The 17647-nt window shown below is 39.2% G+C and overlaps 2 protein-coding genes across 3 annotated transcripts in view; both read right to left on the bottom strand.

Annotated features, from left to right (window-relative positions):
• MYLK (myosin light chain kinase) overlaps positions 1 to 1391 on the bottom strand; it is a 295783-nt gene extending 294392 nt beyond the window's left edge. The window contains exon 1 of the mRNA XM_054713911.1: positions 1385 to 1391. The gene's annotated coding sequence lies outside the window, so the exon portion shown is untranslated. The remainder of the gene's footprint in view (positions 1 to 1384) is intronic.
• An 8776-nt stretch (positions 1392 to 10167) lies between these two features.
• Positions 10168 to 17647, bottom strand: part of CCDC14 (coiled-coil domain containing 14) — a 58490-nt gene continuing 51010 nt past the window's right edge. The window contains exons 13-14 of one of the 2 annotated variants that reach the window (XM_054713913.1): positions 10876 to 11261; positions 10627 to 10783 (exon numbers count right to left, since the gene is read on the bottom strand). In XM_054713913.1, coding sequence (XP_054569888.1) covers positions 10716 to 10783; positions 10876 to 11261 — 454 coding nt within the window. In that variant the 3' untranslated portion in view covers positions 10627 to 10715. Of the gene's footprint in view, positions 11262 to 17647 lie in introns of both variants that reach the window. The other variant, XM_028131152.2, reaches the window with a different exon arrangement.

Raw genomic sequence — 17647 nt, 5'->3', positions numbered from 1 at the left:
CAAACAGGCTGGCAGCAGAGTGGTTAGGGGGTGATCAGGCTGGCAGGCAGGCAAGCAGTTGGGAGCCAGCAGTCCTGGATTGTGAGAGGGATGTCCGACTGCCCGTTTAGGCCCGATCCCGGTGGGCCTAAACGGGCAGTCGGACATCCCTTGAGGGGTCCCAGATTGGAGAGGGTACAGGCTGGGCTGAGGGACAACCCCTCTCCGTACACGAATTTCGTGCACCGGGCCTCTAGTGTTTTATAAGACAAGAGAGCACATTGGATATATGAAGCTGGAACAAACTGTGTGAATAATATAACAGTTGGAATTAGGAATCAGTAAATAAATTTATCAGCAAAATAGATATAGCTGAAGAACAAATCAGAGATGAAAACTCAGATCAGAAAACTTTCTCCAGAAACGTTAAGCATAGACACACAGAGATGGTAAAAATAATAGAAAAGTTAAGAAACACAAAGGTTTGAAGTAGAAGCTTAATAGGAATTACAGAGAGAGAAAAATAAATCATAAGAAATATTTGAAGAAATATTGACTGAAAATTTTCCAGAATTAGAAAAATATATAAGATCACTGATTTAAAGAGCGAATAGAGCAATAACAGGAGACATTTAAAAAACCAATACCACCCTAACCGGTTTGGCTCAGTGGATAGAGCATCGGCCTGCAGACTGAAGGGCCCCAGGTTCGATTCTGGTCAAGGGCATGTACCTTTTTTTGGGGCACATCCCCAGTAGGGGGTGTGCAGGAGGCAGCTGATCGGTGTTTCTCTCTCATCGATGTTTCTAGCTCTTTATCCCTCTCCCTTCCTCTCTGTAAAAAAGCAATAAAATATATTTAAAAACAAAAACAAAAAACAAACAAACAAAAAACACAATACTGCCTGGCCAGCATGGCTCAGTGGTTGAGTGTTGACCTATGAACCAAGAGGTCATGGCTCAATTCCCGGTCAGGGCACATGCCCAGGTTGCGGGCTCGATCCCCAGTGTGGGGTGTGCAGGAGGCAGCCGATCAATGATTCTCTTTTAACATTGATGTGTCTATCTCTCTCTACCTCTCCCTTCCTCTTGAAATAAATAAAAATATATTTAAAAAAAATACTATCCTGGCCAGGTAGCTCAGTTGGTTGTAGCGTTGTCCCAATGTACTAAGATTGTGCGTATGATCCCTGGTCAGAGCACATAAAAGAATCAACCAATGAATGCCTACATAAGTGGAACAACAAATTGATGTCTCTCTTTCTCTTACTCAAAAATAAAATAAATTAATAATTAAAAATTTAAAAAACACAACACAATACTGTCATACTTATTAGAGGGAAATTTAAGATGATCAAAACCAGAGAAAATTCTAAAGGTTTTCAGAGAAAAAAAATTTTTCTCACCTTCAAAACTTCAAGGATCTGCTCCAGGACAGGCTTCTGAATAGCCTCACTGGGAGTGAGAAGAGAAAGGTCTAATATGCAAAGCGGTGAAGGAAAATAAGTGTGAACCTAGGATTTTATGCCAAAACTTCTTGTTTTAAATTTATTGATTTTCCCTTGCCTTTCAACTTTTCCTTCATTTCTGAAATGGCTTAATTTTTTCTATTTCTTCCCTAAGCTCTCTGCCAGCTTCTGGTTCATCTCCTTCTGTTGTTTCATCATCTTGTACCGAAGCTCTTGCTTCTCTGCTCAATGTGCTTGATTTTAATAAGCAGCTTTTTAATTCAGTTTAAAAAAATCATGGCCAAATATTTAGTTACAACTTTTATCTACTTTATGGCAACATTTTTCTGATAAACGTTTTTAATTTATGGTTTTATTTTTCTATTTCTTCCCTCTTTTTCCCCCCTGAAGCTCCTCTGATGGTACTTCAAAGTCTTTCATTGATTTTTTTAAAGAGGGGAAAGATGAGAGAGAGACATCAATGTGAGAGAGAAATATATATCGGTTGCCCTGACCAGGGATTGAACCCAAAACCTGGGTATGTGCTCTGACGGGGAACCAAACCCACCACCTTCTGGTATAGGGGACGATGCTCCAACCAACTGAACCTCACTGGCTAGGGTTCTATATTACTTCTTGATGACTCACCTTTTTGAAGGGGATAAGGAAGTTTTTTTCTGGATCAGCAATTGGCAGAATTCTTGTAAGAAGGGCTGGAATTTTCTTTAAAATTTAGTTTTGGCATTAATTTGCTTAGTGTTTACGTCTCCACATGGCAATAGGCGTCTACGTTGTCCCCCTAATGCAGAGCCTGTGGATCTCCTTCCCAGTGTCATAAACTAAGGATTTAAGACTTTTCCCTCTGGGTGAGACTGCTCATCACTGAGCACAGTACTCTACCAGCTCTAGTTGCTATCTGGAGCCACAGCATCCCCTCTCGGTTTCCTCTCATAAGCACCCTGCTTGGTAAGTACTGCTTTTGGCAGTCCTTCTAGCTAATTTGTGGCTTGGTTTTAGAGCTCTCTCCTATTTTCCACCATAAATGGAGTTTATACTCTTCTCATTGGTTTTGATGTCTACAAAGGAAGGGGGAAGGGGCAACTCTACATGATGATCTTCACATTGAAATACAATGGAAACTATCATTTTAATGTGAGGGTAAAATAAAAAAATTCCAGGCTTAGGAGAGTTACCACACAAAGATACTCTTTGAATGTGACATCAAGTAAATACGGAGGGCAACTAAGATAAGAATATGAAAGGGAGAGAGAGAAAGAACAGCAATCCATAGCTAAAAGTTCATATGACAGCCAACATAGTATGAGTTTATATATCAGAGCTATGTGCCTAGTTCCTTTGGTGTTGGGAGATTTCTCCTTGAAAAAGATAGCATTTTGAACTGGAGAGGGTCTTTGAGATCTTTAAATGCTCAGTGTGCAGCACACAGTAGAGAGCTGATAAATTATAAACAAACTAGAGGCCCAGTGCACGAAATTCGTGCACGGGTAGGGTTCCTAGTGGCTGCCAGCCGGGGCCTCCCTTCCCTGGTTGCCAGTTGCCAGTTGCCAGTCGGGGCCTTCCTTCGTTCCGCGCCACCTCCTGGTTGTCAGTGCACATCATAGCAAGTGATCGAACTCCCGGTTGGTCGAACTCCTGAGGGGACACTTTGCATATTAAGCTTTTATATATATAGATGAAGATCACATAGAACATGAAGACAGAGTCACTAGGTCATGACTCCCCATCCAGGGTTCTTGTGCTTCTAATGCATCATTATTAAAATGAACTTTCCCACAGACTCAAATATCATTGCCTGTTTAAGTGTCTCATATTCATCAATGATCTATCAATAACTTTTTCTCAAACTTTGGCCAAAGATACAAAACTACAATTAAAATTCTCACATTCTTTCTGGATAAGTTAGGGGTTCAGAAAAGTTGCTTGATGTGTTAATCATCCATTATTCCAGCAATCTGACCAAATTATTAGACTGGTTGGGCTAGGAGAGGGAAGAGGTGATGACAATGGTCTGAGTCTCTGGTGAAAAAAAATGATCATTAGCTTTGTGGTGAGGGAAGAGTGGAGTAGTGGGATACAGGTCATGGTTCAAACAGGGAAGACCTATTTACTCAAATACTTATTTGTTGACTTCTAGTTTTTATCTCATCTTCCACCAACCTAGCTCCATATCCTAAGAGAAAAATTTGATAGTACTGAATGACCTAAAAAAAAAAAAGATTAATTTTTCTCTCCATCCACTGAGGCTCTGGATTTCAAATTTTATTTTTCCTTTATTCATTTCTTCTTGCCAAACCACAAACTACTACCCTCCAAGAGGTTCGTTCTGCTTGTGTTGGACCTGCTGACTTTTAAAATATTTGATTCTAGTCTCCTACCCCATTCTGGGCCTAGAGCTCACAGCCAAGTACAGAATAATCTGGAAAGGATGATGGGGTGAAAATACGTAACTTGGCTATGTGTTCCCCACTGAGCAGTAGGAAACATTCCTTGTTATAGATTCCAACAAGTGTGTAAGTCTCCAGCTCCAAAGGGGACCATTTTTTCCTGCTGGATAGTGTGTGATGCCTCTGCAGTGTCTCGTGGACGCTTCCATGGAGAAATGACCCCTCTTACCCTCCAGGCTGAGCAGAAGATGGTGCTGGGCTCCCAGAAATGTCAGAACTCACTGCAAATGTCAGTGTTAATGGGAGAAAAACTCATGTAACTTTCTCTATCTACTTAAAAAATAAGTATAAATAGTGGTTTAAATGAAATTGGCCAAATGACAGGTGGAAAAATTGTTTTGCTAGCATTATGTCACATGCTAAACAGATTTTAAGAACATTGTGTACCTTTCATAAAGCAAAAAAACCTTAAGTTTCTAGTATGATACATGCACATGTATACATGTAGACCGCCTATATATAATTAGGATCATTAAATCTATTTAGTGTTTGTAGTTCTCAAAGCATTTTCACTTATTTAATCCTCACAGATCCCAGAGGAAATTCCTTAGGAGACCATGCTAGTAGAGAGAATGGCATACAACTAGATTCTGGTAACAGATTTAGATCCCAGGGGTTCAAATAGTTATAAGATTTAGGTAATAGTGGGAAGAAAATATAGGGAAAAAAGTAGACTGAAACAATATCTGATTCAAGGTGTTATCTGTGTGGCCTTGAGCAAGTGTCTTTAATGTTTTTTGGTTTGTTTCCATTTCTAAAAATAAGATTGAGCTAGGTGATTATACAGTACCTTTCAGCTATAAAAGTCTGTCTGTAAAATATAAAGCAAAAGTTAACCACAATATTTTTTATGCCAGTATTTCAAGCTTCTAAGTAGCGAATGCTAATAGAAATGATGTTTAAAAACTAGTCCTGAGATAGATCGAATTCTTAATAGAGACACCAGGAATGTCACAGCTTTTTTTGAATCATATGTAACAAATAGAATCTTCTATACAATCTTCTCAGGAGTTGGCAGGGCCATCCTCTTGTTAATTGGAAGAATGGCATGTCGACTTCACATAGAGTTCTAAATACCTTGAGTAGAACCCTCACAGTTGACTAATTGAAAGAGATGTCCTGTCAAAATGCTAAAATATACAATTAAATATTGTTGAATCACGGAGAGACTATAGAGTTTTAGTCAAATCCTCACATTTTATAATTGAAAAACAAAGTTAGTAGAGAAAACAGCAGCAGAACCTGTGCAAGAACCCAGGCCTCCTGATTTCCAGTCTAGATCTTTTCACTATTCTTTATGGTGTTTAAGACTTGGCTTCAAGAACAACCCTTCCAGTTTGTAGTAAACGTGAGCTCTTCCTTTAGGGGTATTGGAGGCCACTTGTTTGGTCAGAACCTGAGTCTTCATTTTTAGTTGGACAGGACCCTCCCTTCCCTCTCTGCTTCAAGCTGCCCTAACATGATGCCACTCAACACTGAGAATGACAATGTGAATATTACTATCTGGAAACTAACTAGGAGCCTGAATATGATTTGTAGTAATATATAATGGCTGAAGATAGCCAACTCAATCTTTGTCCATTTTAAAATAATATAAAATTATAGGATATGATAATCTAACTGTATTGTGCTTGATCACATCACATCTGGAGTTCATTGCTGGATTTAAATTTTAAGACATTGACAACTGGAGGACATCAAACAAGGGCAAGTAGGATGATGAGGGCTCCTTAAATGTGGTCACAAGTCACAAGACTGTTCAGTGCCCCCCAGTTTTCAAAGTGCTTTGCCTACATTATCCTTACACGGTGACAGTTAAAAAATGGTTTTGCCCTATCTCCCATCCTAAATATTTAACTATCTGTCACTTCTCCTCAGAACAAGCAATAGTGTACAAGTGTTTGCTAAGCAAAAGTGATTTTTTTTCAGAAATTATAGGAATAAAGAATGAAAGTTACAGGAAGGCTAATGCAACGAGTTTAGATGTGTGTAATAAAGCTATAAAGAAGCTGTTGGGATGTGAGGGCTATCTGGCTGCAACATCTGTTACCCCATTGATCACCAGGGTTGATTCGGCTGATCTGGCTGGCTAGGCAGGTGTTCCCCTCCTCCCTCACTGATCCATGTGTCCATGTGTGTCCCTCCTGAAGCTGCACACGTGGTCGAAGAGGACGACCTTCCCCCAGAGGAAGGGTCTACAGTCAAGGGTGTATATGTAGCTGCGCTCCCCTGCTAAAACCTCCAAACAAGCTCTCAAGAAGATGCTGCATGAATTTACTAGCACAAAGAGAAAATCAAGTGAAGCCTAGATGACCTTTGTCAGGGATTTAATTAAGCCCAACAATAGTTATTAACTGCCTACTATGAGACACCAAGTGTCACAGGGGATGTCAAAGATGACTAAATCCTGGTCCCTGCCCTTAAGGAGCATATAGGGTAGGAAGGGTATAAGTGAGATACATGACTTCTAAAGTCCTTTCAAAAACTCAACTTATAAGCTCAGCCCTTCAGAAGTACCAAAGATCTTATATCTATATATATATATAACCCTAACATGCAAACAGACCGAACCGGTTGCTATGACGTGTGCTGACCACCAGGGGGTGCGTATGGAACATGGCAGGTGTCAGCCGAGATGGGATGGTGGAGCAGGTGAGTAGGGGCACCAGACCAAGGCAGGGCAAGCCTCTGGTGGTTACTGTAAATTCTTTGCTCCCGCACGCCATGGTCCTGCCCAGTGCTTGCATCTGCTGCAGCACCAGCCCGCTTGCACGTACTGCTGGCGCTGGAGCCACTGCCTGTACCAGCTGCCGGTGCCTGGCGCCAGCCACGATTGCTCGGCACCGTCAGTGGGTGTGAGCGGCAGCTGCTGTCCCTGAGCGCCCCTCAGGGCTTCTCCGCCTCCCCCTACTCCTGAGGGGCGATTGGGGCAGCAGCCGCCACTCGCACCCATTGCTAGCACTGGCCCCAATTGCTTCATGCCATCAGCGGGGCCGATGCCGTCAGCACGTGGGAGCGGCAGGCTGCTGGCAGACAGAGGACTGGGGAGCCGCTGCAGGAGGGGCTGGGTGGGGGCCTGGAGGATGGGCCAAGACCTGCCCCTGTGCCCACCACAGCCTCACAGCCAAGAGTTCCTTTCAAGGTGCACGAATTTGTGCACTGGGCCCCAAGTTTCTAATATATCTCTGGGAGGTCCTACTTAAAATAAAGTGCTTTAAATAAAATAGTGCCCTGTTCTCTACAAGTGTTATACTAAAACATTGAGGTGTAATATAGTTATAGAGCTCATCTGTTTAAGCAATTTTGAGCAGAAGGAAAGTTAGAGTTAACAGATTTGAAAAATGATTGTTAGCTGGTAAATCATATCCAATTTATCTAGTAGTATGCTTAAATTCTAGGCCCTTAAACATAATTTTTGAGGAAGAGCCTCTTACACCCTGATAATCAAAACTTGTCCATTCTGTCATTCTTTGTTCCTTTACACTGTTTTTCTTCACGGTACTTATATGTTCCTTTTCTTGTGTCCCACTGTAATGTCAGCTCCTTGAGGGCAGAGAATATCTGTCTTGTTCTTTGTTGTATTCTGAGTTCAGACTAGGACCTGGTACATATTAGAGCTTTCATTTCATTCACTGACACTAGATACATACTTCGTAAGATGTGATTTGGCTGAATGCCCTTTCTATCGAATAGCCTTGCAATTCTGCTCTACTTTCCATGTAGTTTAAACGGGCCTTTAAAATTTTTTAAAGCACTTGACATACTTGCCATCATTCGTGAAAAGTAAGGATTGCTGGAAAAGTTGCTAACTCCAAGAGTGGTAGGAATAAGGGAAGAATGTGTACAAGTAATTTCTTTGGTTTCTTTAGCCCTGCCCCTAGGACCTCTACACTTGGTCAAACAGAATCAGATTCTTTCATCTTCAGCGGTATTCACAAATACTATATCCATTGTTAGTTTCCACAGATCCAAAGACAGCAGAATAGTGACAAAATGCTGGAGGATGTTCTTTTCCATTCTACACTCAATATCTATCAGGAGATACTGAATTCACTCTGGCAGAGGTTAGGGGATACTCCACTAAAGCTTCTATGAGATTTGGGATCAGAATGACCCTTCTATGATGAGATAGTTATACTGACTCTTGATGTGAAGATCTGAAGAGGACTACTGAGAATGGGCAATCTTTCTCTCCTTTTTATCTCACCCTCCATTTACTGGTATAGTACTGTTATCAAGACTAAACTTGGAATTTTTTAACTTGGAACTTAATCAAGAACTTGACTTTTCATTTTAGACGTTGCTCAGGGTGACTCAAAGTGAACAAATTGAAAACATCGGAGTCATCTTTGATTTCCCCTTCCCTTTCCCTTTCTAGTAAATCATCAAGCCTACCGAAAAAAAATTTCAATTTCTCCTTTTCACTTTTATTGCCTCTAATCCTTCGTATTTACTACCACTCTATGCAACTTTAGGAATACCCAATTTCATTTGGTGATCCTCCATTTTAAAAAAAGTATCACCACCAAATATACCCAAACCCCAATGCCTTCATGTTTAATGCTTATTCCTCAGCCTGGAGCTTAAGACATTCTAGAGTTTGACTCTAACTCTTCTAAATGTAAACTTTATATTACCTTGACTCTTCCATTTTAGTCAGGTTGATGTACCCACCATCCTCTTAATATACTATTCAACCAACCCCTATGTTTTGTGATACTGACTTTCTACAGGGGTTGATACAGGACACTCACAGAACTATTAAAATCCTATACATTCTTAATGATCCAAATGAAATTTCTTCCCTTCTAGGTTTCCCCCTACCATTCTGTAGCTCCCTTCTTTAAACTTCTATGAAACCCACTATCTCCTCCACTTTGTTAGGATCATATTCCACCTTGAAATTTAACTGAACCCTTCATGATTCTATGCTGTGCATATCAAATAAATAGTCCCTCATCTTATATCAAACAGTCCCTCGAGGATTTTCCAATCTCATTTGTTCTTCAATCAAGTTATTAACCCCCTAATTAAATTAACTCATAAGCATTTAAAAATTTTCTCACATCCTATATTAAGGGCTAAACAGAATGATCTTTTTGTATTATCATATAATAATCTTAAGACATTACTTCTGCATATGAATAACAGCTGAATATTTTGGAGTAGACAGATGACACAATTTTCTTCCTTGCTTTATTATTTTGTATTTCTGAACTGTACTTCTGAACTCAAAGAACTTATGTGACCTGTTACCTCCAAATACACTAACATATTTATTTATGAATACTGGAAGTAAGAAAAATTAGAAGTATTAACAGATAATTCTGTGAAAATAGCCTAGAATTCATCTAATATTTTTAGACTTAATAAATTTCTATCTATAAAATCTGAATATATTTCTATCTATAAAATCAGACTATATCTGGGTACTTCAGAAGTTGTAGCACCAACACTTAAAAACCAGCAGAAAGAGTTTCTGGGACCAGAACGCTCTGTAATGTTAAAGCCTATTCAAGCATTAAACACATGAGACCACGCAGGTGACCTGTATGGAGTATTAGTGATAGCAAAACATCCATCTTCCTAAGAGAAAAAATGTGCTGCTTACATGGAGGGAAGAGATACTGAGTAGGTTGGGGTGTTAGTATAGAGAAGCAGAGTCCAACCTAGTTCATATAAGCTCAAGTACTGAAGATAATTGGTCCAGAAAGGCAGTTACAACCAGTGCCAGATTTACAAACGCCATCATGTTCAAATATAATAAGGACAAAAAACAAACAAATACTCATTTATTAAAAAACATAGTTTGCCAAAACTGAAACTTATCTGCTAGCATTGATCAGTCTGACTTTATTTTTTAAAGATCTTAAACATGCAATCAGGATAAAAAGAAAAGTGCCAAAGTTTTAAGAAACCGTATGCTCACCTAGGATGCTACCTATATTTTACTGGACCACTTAATGTTTTTTTAAGAAGTGGAATACTTTGTCTTAAATGTTTATATAGCTCACCAAAAACACTAGCCTGTAGCAAAGAGCATCACATATAAAATACACAATGCCATAAAAAAAAGGGCTCCTAAAAGAGAAACTCTAGTTTGAATATAGTAAATTGTACCCAGAGATTCCCTTCCAATTATCCTTTAGAGAATCCTTCCAACCTGCAAACCTCTGCCCAGCAGGGTAATAAAAGAACTCTAATTGCTAAGTACTAAAATAAAATATTATTTATAATATTTCTCTAGTTATCTACAACTCCCTTTCTTCTCTTAGCAATTGACAATTTAAGATGACTTGTTTTTATAAGCTCTACAGTATCAATATATTCCAATAATAAATTTATTATTCAATTTATTTTCCCCACATAATTAATATAAAACATCATTTCTCTATAAAGAAATTTAAAATATACACTCAATGTAACCAAGTTACATTGATACTCGATCTGTTTTCTTCCGAGTTCATTTCTCTAGAAGACCAGACCTTAAGGACTCCTGGAGTCTAGCAATGTTGGCATCCAGGGCTGCGAGGCCATTTCGGAAGTCTTGTTCATCATGAGAAGTGAATGTTGAGAAAGAAGAGAAGCTCCAGTCAGACGTCAAGTCAGAATTGAAAAAGCTACCATCGGAGACGGCACTGCTTTTCACTTGAACGTGGCACGCAGCCCGCTCCTGTGGCTCCTCGGTGGCAGCTGGGATCTTGCCGATGGCTTCCTTTATTTTCTTGAGGAGCTGCTTGTCCTCCATTTCAGCTGTTCTGGAAAGTTTCTCAGGTGCGCCGTCTGCTTCCTTTTTGGAAGAACAAACTGCAGGTGCACATGGTTTATTTTCTTTTTCTGAGACAGGGCCACCTTTGCTGAGCAGCTGTCGTGGGGCCGCACTGACCTGAGGCTGGGGGGATAATCTCGTGGACAGTGGTGATTTCCTTTTAGAAGAACTTCTAGCCAAGGGAATATAAATTGTATTATCCAGATTACACTCACCTTCTATTAGAGTTGGAATGTCGCTCTCCTCATCAGAATCCTGTTTTGAAAGGGCAGAAATGATTCCAGGGGCTGATGCTTCCTCCCTTTTCCTGGTGTTACTGTGTGGAGGGCTTTTGGAAGGCAGAACATTTTCATAGGGCCTATCTGGCACTATGTTTTCCTCATTGTTAATTGCAGAAAGTGGCTCTGAATGGGGAAAAGTGTGATCTGTTTGTAACTTATTTAAGTAGCTCATTATGGAAGTTTGAGCAGGGATTGGGTCATGTTGAGGTTGTTTTTCATAAATGTTCAGAAGTGACTTGGTAAGATTATTCCCAGGCTTGCAGCGAGCAGTGTCCATACTAAGATCTGAGAGAAGCTTTGCCATATTGCTCTGTAAAGTTCTGTTAAGAAGAATTTAGTACACTAATTATTGTTTTACCCATTTCTTATATTTTTATATATATATGTAATGTTTAAAAGAAAGTATTTGAGGCAAGTGGCCTGGTTCTTAATATGGAGAAACAAAACAAACAAACAAACAAACAAAACCCCACAAAATCATAAAATATGCTCCTTTCCAAAGAGTTAATTAAAATAACAAATGATAAAAGATTCTGGAGTGCATCAAATTTAATATTATTATGTCTAAAAATAAGGACAGCATTTTTTTCTCTTAAGGTATGGAGATGCTTTATTCTTGAGAAACATTGCAAAATATTAACTATACTACTCATTTGGTAGTTGATTCTATTAGTAATAAAGTTATTTCTCTCCATTTCAAATATATATTTAAAGGACACTGGAGCAATACTTGTAAAAAAGGATGATTATCTAGCATAAATCGGTATAAACAACAGCTAAGTACCAGGAAAAAATGTGATTTAAGGAAAACCACACAGGGTTTGAAGTCAGACAGATATGGAATCAAATCCTAGCGCTACCACTAAATCTTAGGCAAGGTGCTCAACCTTTCTGAAGCTCAAGTACCTCAATTGCAAAATAAAAATGCCTACTACAGAATTACAATGAACATTAAATAAGATAAAATAATAAAATATAAGGATAATATGTTTAGCACAGTTTCGGGCTAAACAGGTGTTCATGTATGGCAACTTTTATTAGTCCTATTAAAGCCATTTTGTACTAAGCCTTAGTCTATTTGAATTCAATCACATTTGTCCATATTGACAAGAAACACACCAATTTTAAAAAGATACAAAGGACATCAATAGGTAATTTTAAAAGCTTGCAACCAGCCAATAAGCATGTATTAAGAGTTCAACTTTTCCTCAGAGAAATTAAAATTTTCTAAATGTGCTTTTTTTTGGATGACCAAATTAACATAGTAAAATAAAAACACCATTGTTAGAGAAGCCTGGGGCAGCAGGTACTATGAGTATATACTGTATAACTCTTCTGGAGAACACACAGGCAATACATCAGAAGATCTGTATATCCCACACTTTTGACCCACCAATTTGCACTTCTAGGAATTTGTCCTACTGATATAACTATATACAAGAGGCTGCACCCAAAGATGTGTTTACAAAGATATAATTTATAATTAAAAAAACAGATGGATTGAACATCTTTATCTTCAATACAGTAAATTATCATATAACTGCATCACAACCATTTACAGTAATATTGTAAAGAATGAATATTGATGGGGAAATGAATATTGATGAGGTTAAATTAAAAAGAGCAGGCCATAGTATTATGCATATAATACTATTTTTGTAAACAGTCACACACATCTAAATAAAACACTAAGAGGAAATCTCTATATTAAACAGCAGTGATTATATCTCTTGATACAGAATGAATGATTTTTTCCCCTACAAAAGAAAAAAAATTATTTTTCCAACTTGGCTTACACTGTCAGGCTCTATTTTGAGTTCTGATTGCTTTTCACATGGCAATGGCTCCTGCCATTTTTCCTCACATTACTTCCAAGAATCTAATGAGCTTTTATTAAAAGAAAAAAAAAATGCTATAGGAACATATCTTTAAAGGAATGCTAAAATGAATAATGACCCCCTAATTAATTCAATCAGAACTATATACTGAAATTTCTATTTATTGTTGGAAAAGGAATACATAGTTATGATGAGGTTTCTTTCCAGACTTAAATAAAAATGTTATCTTTGCTGTGGACAAAATAGTGATCAAAAAAGAAGAGACAGCCGAAACCGGTTTGGCTCAGTGGATGGAGCGTCGGCCTGCGGACTGAAAGGTCCCAGGTTCGATTCCGGTCAAGGGCATGTACCTTGGTTGCGGGCACATCCCCAGTAGGGGGTGTGCAGGAGGCAGCTGATCGATTGTTTCTCTCTCATCGATGTTTCTAACTCTATCCCTCTCCCTTCCTCTCTGTAAAAAATCAATAAAATATATTTAAAAAAAAAAAAGAAAGAAAAGAAGAGACAATGACATTAATAACAGCTTAGTCTATGGAAATTAATGTCAACCATTAAGCTTCTGATGTATAAACAAAATGCGACTTTTTTTTTCCTTTTAATTTCACTGTCTCTGAAATTAAAAGAAAAATCTTGGTAATTAAAGAAATTGGAATTTTAAGGCATCTAAAATAGCTACCAAGAGAAAATATTTGTGTTTGTATTACATGAAATACAGCTAAACCAGTGATATTTAATACTTAGAAAACTGGCACAGTCCTAGCCGGTTTGGCTCAGTGGCTAGAGCATCAGCCTGCGGCTGAAAGGTCCCAGGTTCGATTCTCAAGGGCACATACCTTGTTTGCACGCTAGATCCCCAGCCCTCGTGGGAGCACCTGTGGGAGGCAACCAATTAATGTGCCTCTCTCACATCCATGTTTCTCTCTCTGTGTCTCTCCCCCTCCCTTCCATTCTCTCTAAAAATCAATGAAAAAATATCTTTGGGTGAGGATTAATAAAAAAAACACAACGGGCACATTTCATAACACATGCAAGGTTCTTTCTTGACTAGTTATAAAAATACTAGAGGCCCGGTGCACGAAATTCATGCACTCCGGGGGGGGGGGGGTCCTCAGCCCGGCCTGCACCCTCTCCCAGTCCAGGACCCCTTGGGGGATGTCTGACTGATGGCTTAGGTCCGCTCCATATGGGACGGCCTAAGCCCTCGGTTGGACATCTTTAGTGCTGCCGTGGAGGCAGGAGAGGCTCCTGCCACAGCTGCTGCGCTCGCCAGCCGTGAGCCCAGCTTCTGCTGAGCAGTGCTCCCCCTGTGGGAGTGCACTGACCTCCAGGGGGCAGCTCACGTCACAGTGACCAGTCACTCCACCATTTGGTTAATTTGCATATTAGCCTTTTATTATATAGGACTAGTGACCTGATGCATAGATTCATGCACATTAAAAGGAAATTAATTAGAAGGTGGCTGGCGGGGTGGGACTGGGCAAGATGGGCCAGACATGCCTTGGAGCCAACCTCCCGCAGTCCCTCCCTGGTGGGCTGCACCTGGGGTGGCACCATGGCTCAAAAGGTGTTTTCTGAGTGAGTGGGGTCCCTCCGGCATGTGGGGTCCCTTGGCCTGGCCTGCAGGGATCGGCCGAAACTGGCTCTCTGATATCCCCAAGGGGTCCCAGAGTGTGAGAGGGCACTTTGCAAAGTTGCTGTCGTACAGGGTGTGCTTTACGCAAACAGAAGTGTGCAGTAAACCAGATTTGGGGCCAATAGTGCCCCAGCAACAACATAACCCACAGGCGAAGGTGGAATCGTGCGGCCCCGTGAGGAATTGGGCTCCCTCCTCTCTGGTTGCGTCTGCCCCTTAGGAGTTATTAGAAGATTTACTAGTTACTGAAAATATGTTAATATTCCCCAACATTTTATTGGTTTTATATGTGTTGTAGAAAAATCTAAAAAATTGATAAAAATGGCCCAGCCAGCCTGGCTTAGTGGTTGAGCATTGACCTATGAAGCAGGTGGTCATGAATTCAATTCCCGGTCAGGGTACATACCCAGTTGCGAGCTTGGCCCCCCCCAGTGGAGGGCATGCAGGAGGCAGCCGATCAATGATTCTCTGTCATCATTGATGTTTCTATCTCTCTATCCCTCTTTCTTCCTCTCTGAAATCAGTAAAAATATATTTTAAAAAAATGATAAAAATGTATTTCAAAACCTTTAATGTATTAAAGGTTGGAGAAAGAAGAGAGAGATGGTTTAGGGGGATATTTGTTTAGAACTTATATGTGTATTTTCTAGTTCCATTATCCCTCCCTAATAGTCTAAGAAAGGCATTCAGAAATTTTGTGAAATCTCTTCTGAGAGATTCTTAAAAACACACATAAAAAGACATCATCCATCTGACTGAGGTGTATTATTGCAGAAACAAGGAACAAGGCAGATGAATGAGAAGATTTATCTATCTGTACTGCTAGATGTTGTTAGTTTACTTTATTGAAGTACAAAGTAGTCACAGGAGCCTCGTATAGTACTGGAGATGTTCCTAATTAATTGAATTGCATAGGGTGTCACCAAACATATTATAAATAACCAACATGGTAAATTTAGACACAAGTAAGCTCCAAGACAGATTTTTGAATTTTGTTTTGCTTTTTAATTTAAAGGACAAAATACATTGCCATCAATGGGTAATATGTACTTGCATTTTGAAGGTGTTACTCAATCTTCAGAAAATGTACGAGTAGTACTAATCTTTATAAGACATTATGCTAAGCCAGCCCACAAATGATTCTATAATCATTTAAAGTTAATCTAATAGATGAGCTAGCAGGCAGGATCCATGCCAGCATAAAAATAAAAAGTCCTTGAAAACAGTGGAAAAAACTGGCAGGAAAATTTTTGAGAGTCTTAAGAAAAGGAGAACAAAACAACTGTGTATCTAATAGTTTAGACAGCCTTTCCTAATAGCAGATAATACACGGTATAAAAATAAGCTTTCTCAGTTCCTATACTTCTGTGTTAGGGTAAATGTTAAGAGAAGACTCCATTTGCAAGCGAATCCTTTTTCATTCCTAATGAACACCAGAAAAGGCAGACTGTGTTATTTTGAAAGAATACATAGGTACAAAGGTAGAAAAATCTCTCAAAAATGAGTCATTTTCTCTTCAAGAGAAGCTGTTCTTTTCAAAGCAGTAAGCAAGGCTGAAGAGGGAATCCAAAATCTTGGCGAAGGTCCAAGCTTAGGCACCAACTAGCTGTGAAAGTCAGGTAAGTCCCTCCATTTCTTTGGGCTTCCATTTATGCTAATTTCTAGAATAATTATACTATCATTTACTCCACGCATGTTAAATAGTTTTTAGTCCAGTTTATCCTTACAAAGCACTGGCATAAACATTTTGCTTGATAATATGGATGTTTAGCAACTAAAGTGATTAAAGGTTTTTGTGTGTTTTCCACACATATATATTTGAAACATAATATATAATTAATGTTTGCTGAATAAATGAATTAGCAAATGAATCCATCCATCTATCTCTCAGATTAAAAAATGCTAAGGTTTACTTAGACTACATTAGGCATGGAATTGTTATGAGGAATAAACTATTTTATCTAACGCCATGATATATGCAAGAGTGAAAGAAAACATGGCGGTTTAATTTGCCCTGGCCAGGTGATTCAGTTGGTTGGAGCTTCGTCCCCTGCACCAAAACGTTACAGGATTGATTCCGGGTCAGGGCACATACCCAGGTTGCAGGTTCAATCCCTGGTTGGGGCATATAAATATAAAGGCATGTCAATAAAGGCATATCCTCGAGTGAGGACTATTAAAAATAAAATAAAAAGAGCCGTAGTTGGTTTGGCTCAGTGGATAGAGCGTCGGCCTACAGACTGAAGGGTCCCGAGTTCAATTCTGGTCAAGGGCACGTGACCGGGTTACAGGCTCAATCCCCAGTAGGGGGCATGAAGGAGGCAGCTGATCAATGATTCTCTCTCATCATTGATGTTTCTAAATCTCTCTCCCTCTTCCTTCTTTTCTGAAATCAATATATATATATATATATATAAGAAAACATGGCTAGGTATCAAGAAATGATAGTCTCAGCTTTGTCGTTAAATTTCTATTGATATTTAACTTGCATGGTACTAGTTCCCCCATCTATGAAAATGCAGATATTAAAATCTTCCTTCCAGAGTTGAGGACAAAGAAAACAATAAATATGGGAGAGAAGAACTTAAAAAGAAATCAAAGTACTTTATAAATAAAAGATAATAGCTTCTGATTTCATGCCCATAAAGGAGCTGGATTTTGTGGTATAAAGAAAAAATTGTGAGGCCCTGGTCGGGTAGCTCAGTTGGCTGGAGCATCATCCCAATATGTCAAGGTTGTGGGTTCGATCCCCAGTGAGGACACATATAAGAATCAACCAATGAATGCATAAATAAGTGGAACAACAAATCCATGTTTTTTTCTCTCTCTATTTCTCTTTCTTTCTCCCCCTTCCTCTCTAAAATCAATCAGTAAATAAAAATTTTAAAGAAATTGTGAGAAGAAAAGAACACTCTCAGGGAACCAGATCTTCTGCTTCATTTTCTGTTTGGGGCTGAGGATCAAGCACCTTAGAGTGGCAGAGACGCTCCCAGTGACACCTAAGCAACCACTCATCGACCTTGACCATGCTCACTTGCTGTCCTGTCTTCTAAAAGTATACAACTTAGTGGTTTTTAGTATTTTATAGAGTTGTACAATCATCACCTCTTTTGAATTTCAGAACATTTTTATCACCTTAAAAAGGAATTCTATACCCACTAGCAGTCACTCTCTATTTTTCCCCTCTTTCCTCAGCTCTGAGCAACCATTAGACTACTATTTCCATGAGTTTGTC

This window comes from Eptesicus fuscus, chromosome 3 (assembly GCF_027574615.1).
Source record: "Eptesicus fuscus isolate TK198812 chromosome 3, DD_ASM_mEF_20220401, whole genome shotgun sequence".
Lineage (NCBI taxonomy): Eukaryota > Metazoa > Chordata > Mammalia > Chiroptera > Vespertilionidae > Eptesicus > Eptesicus fuscus.
Note: the sequence above shows the minus strand (reverse complement) of the source record. Positions and strands in the feature narration are given on the sequence as shown.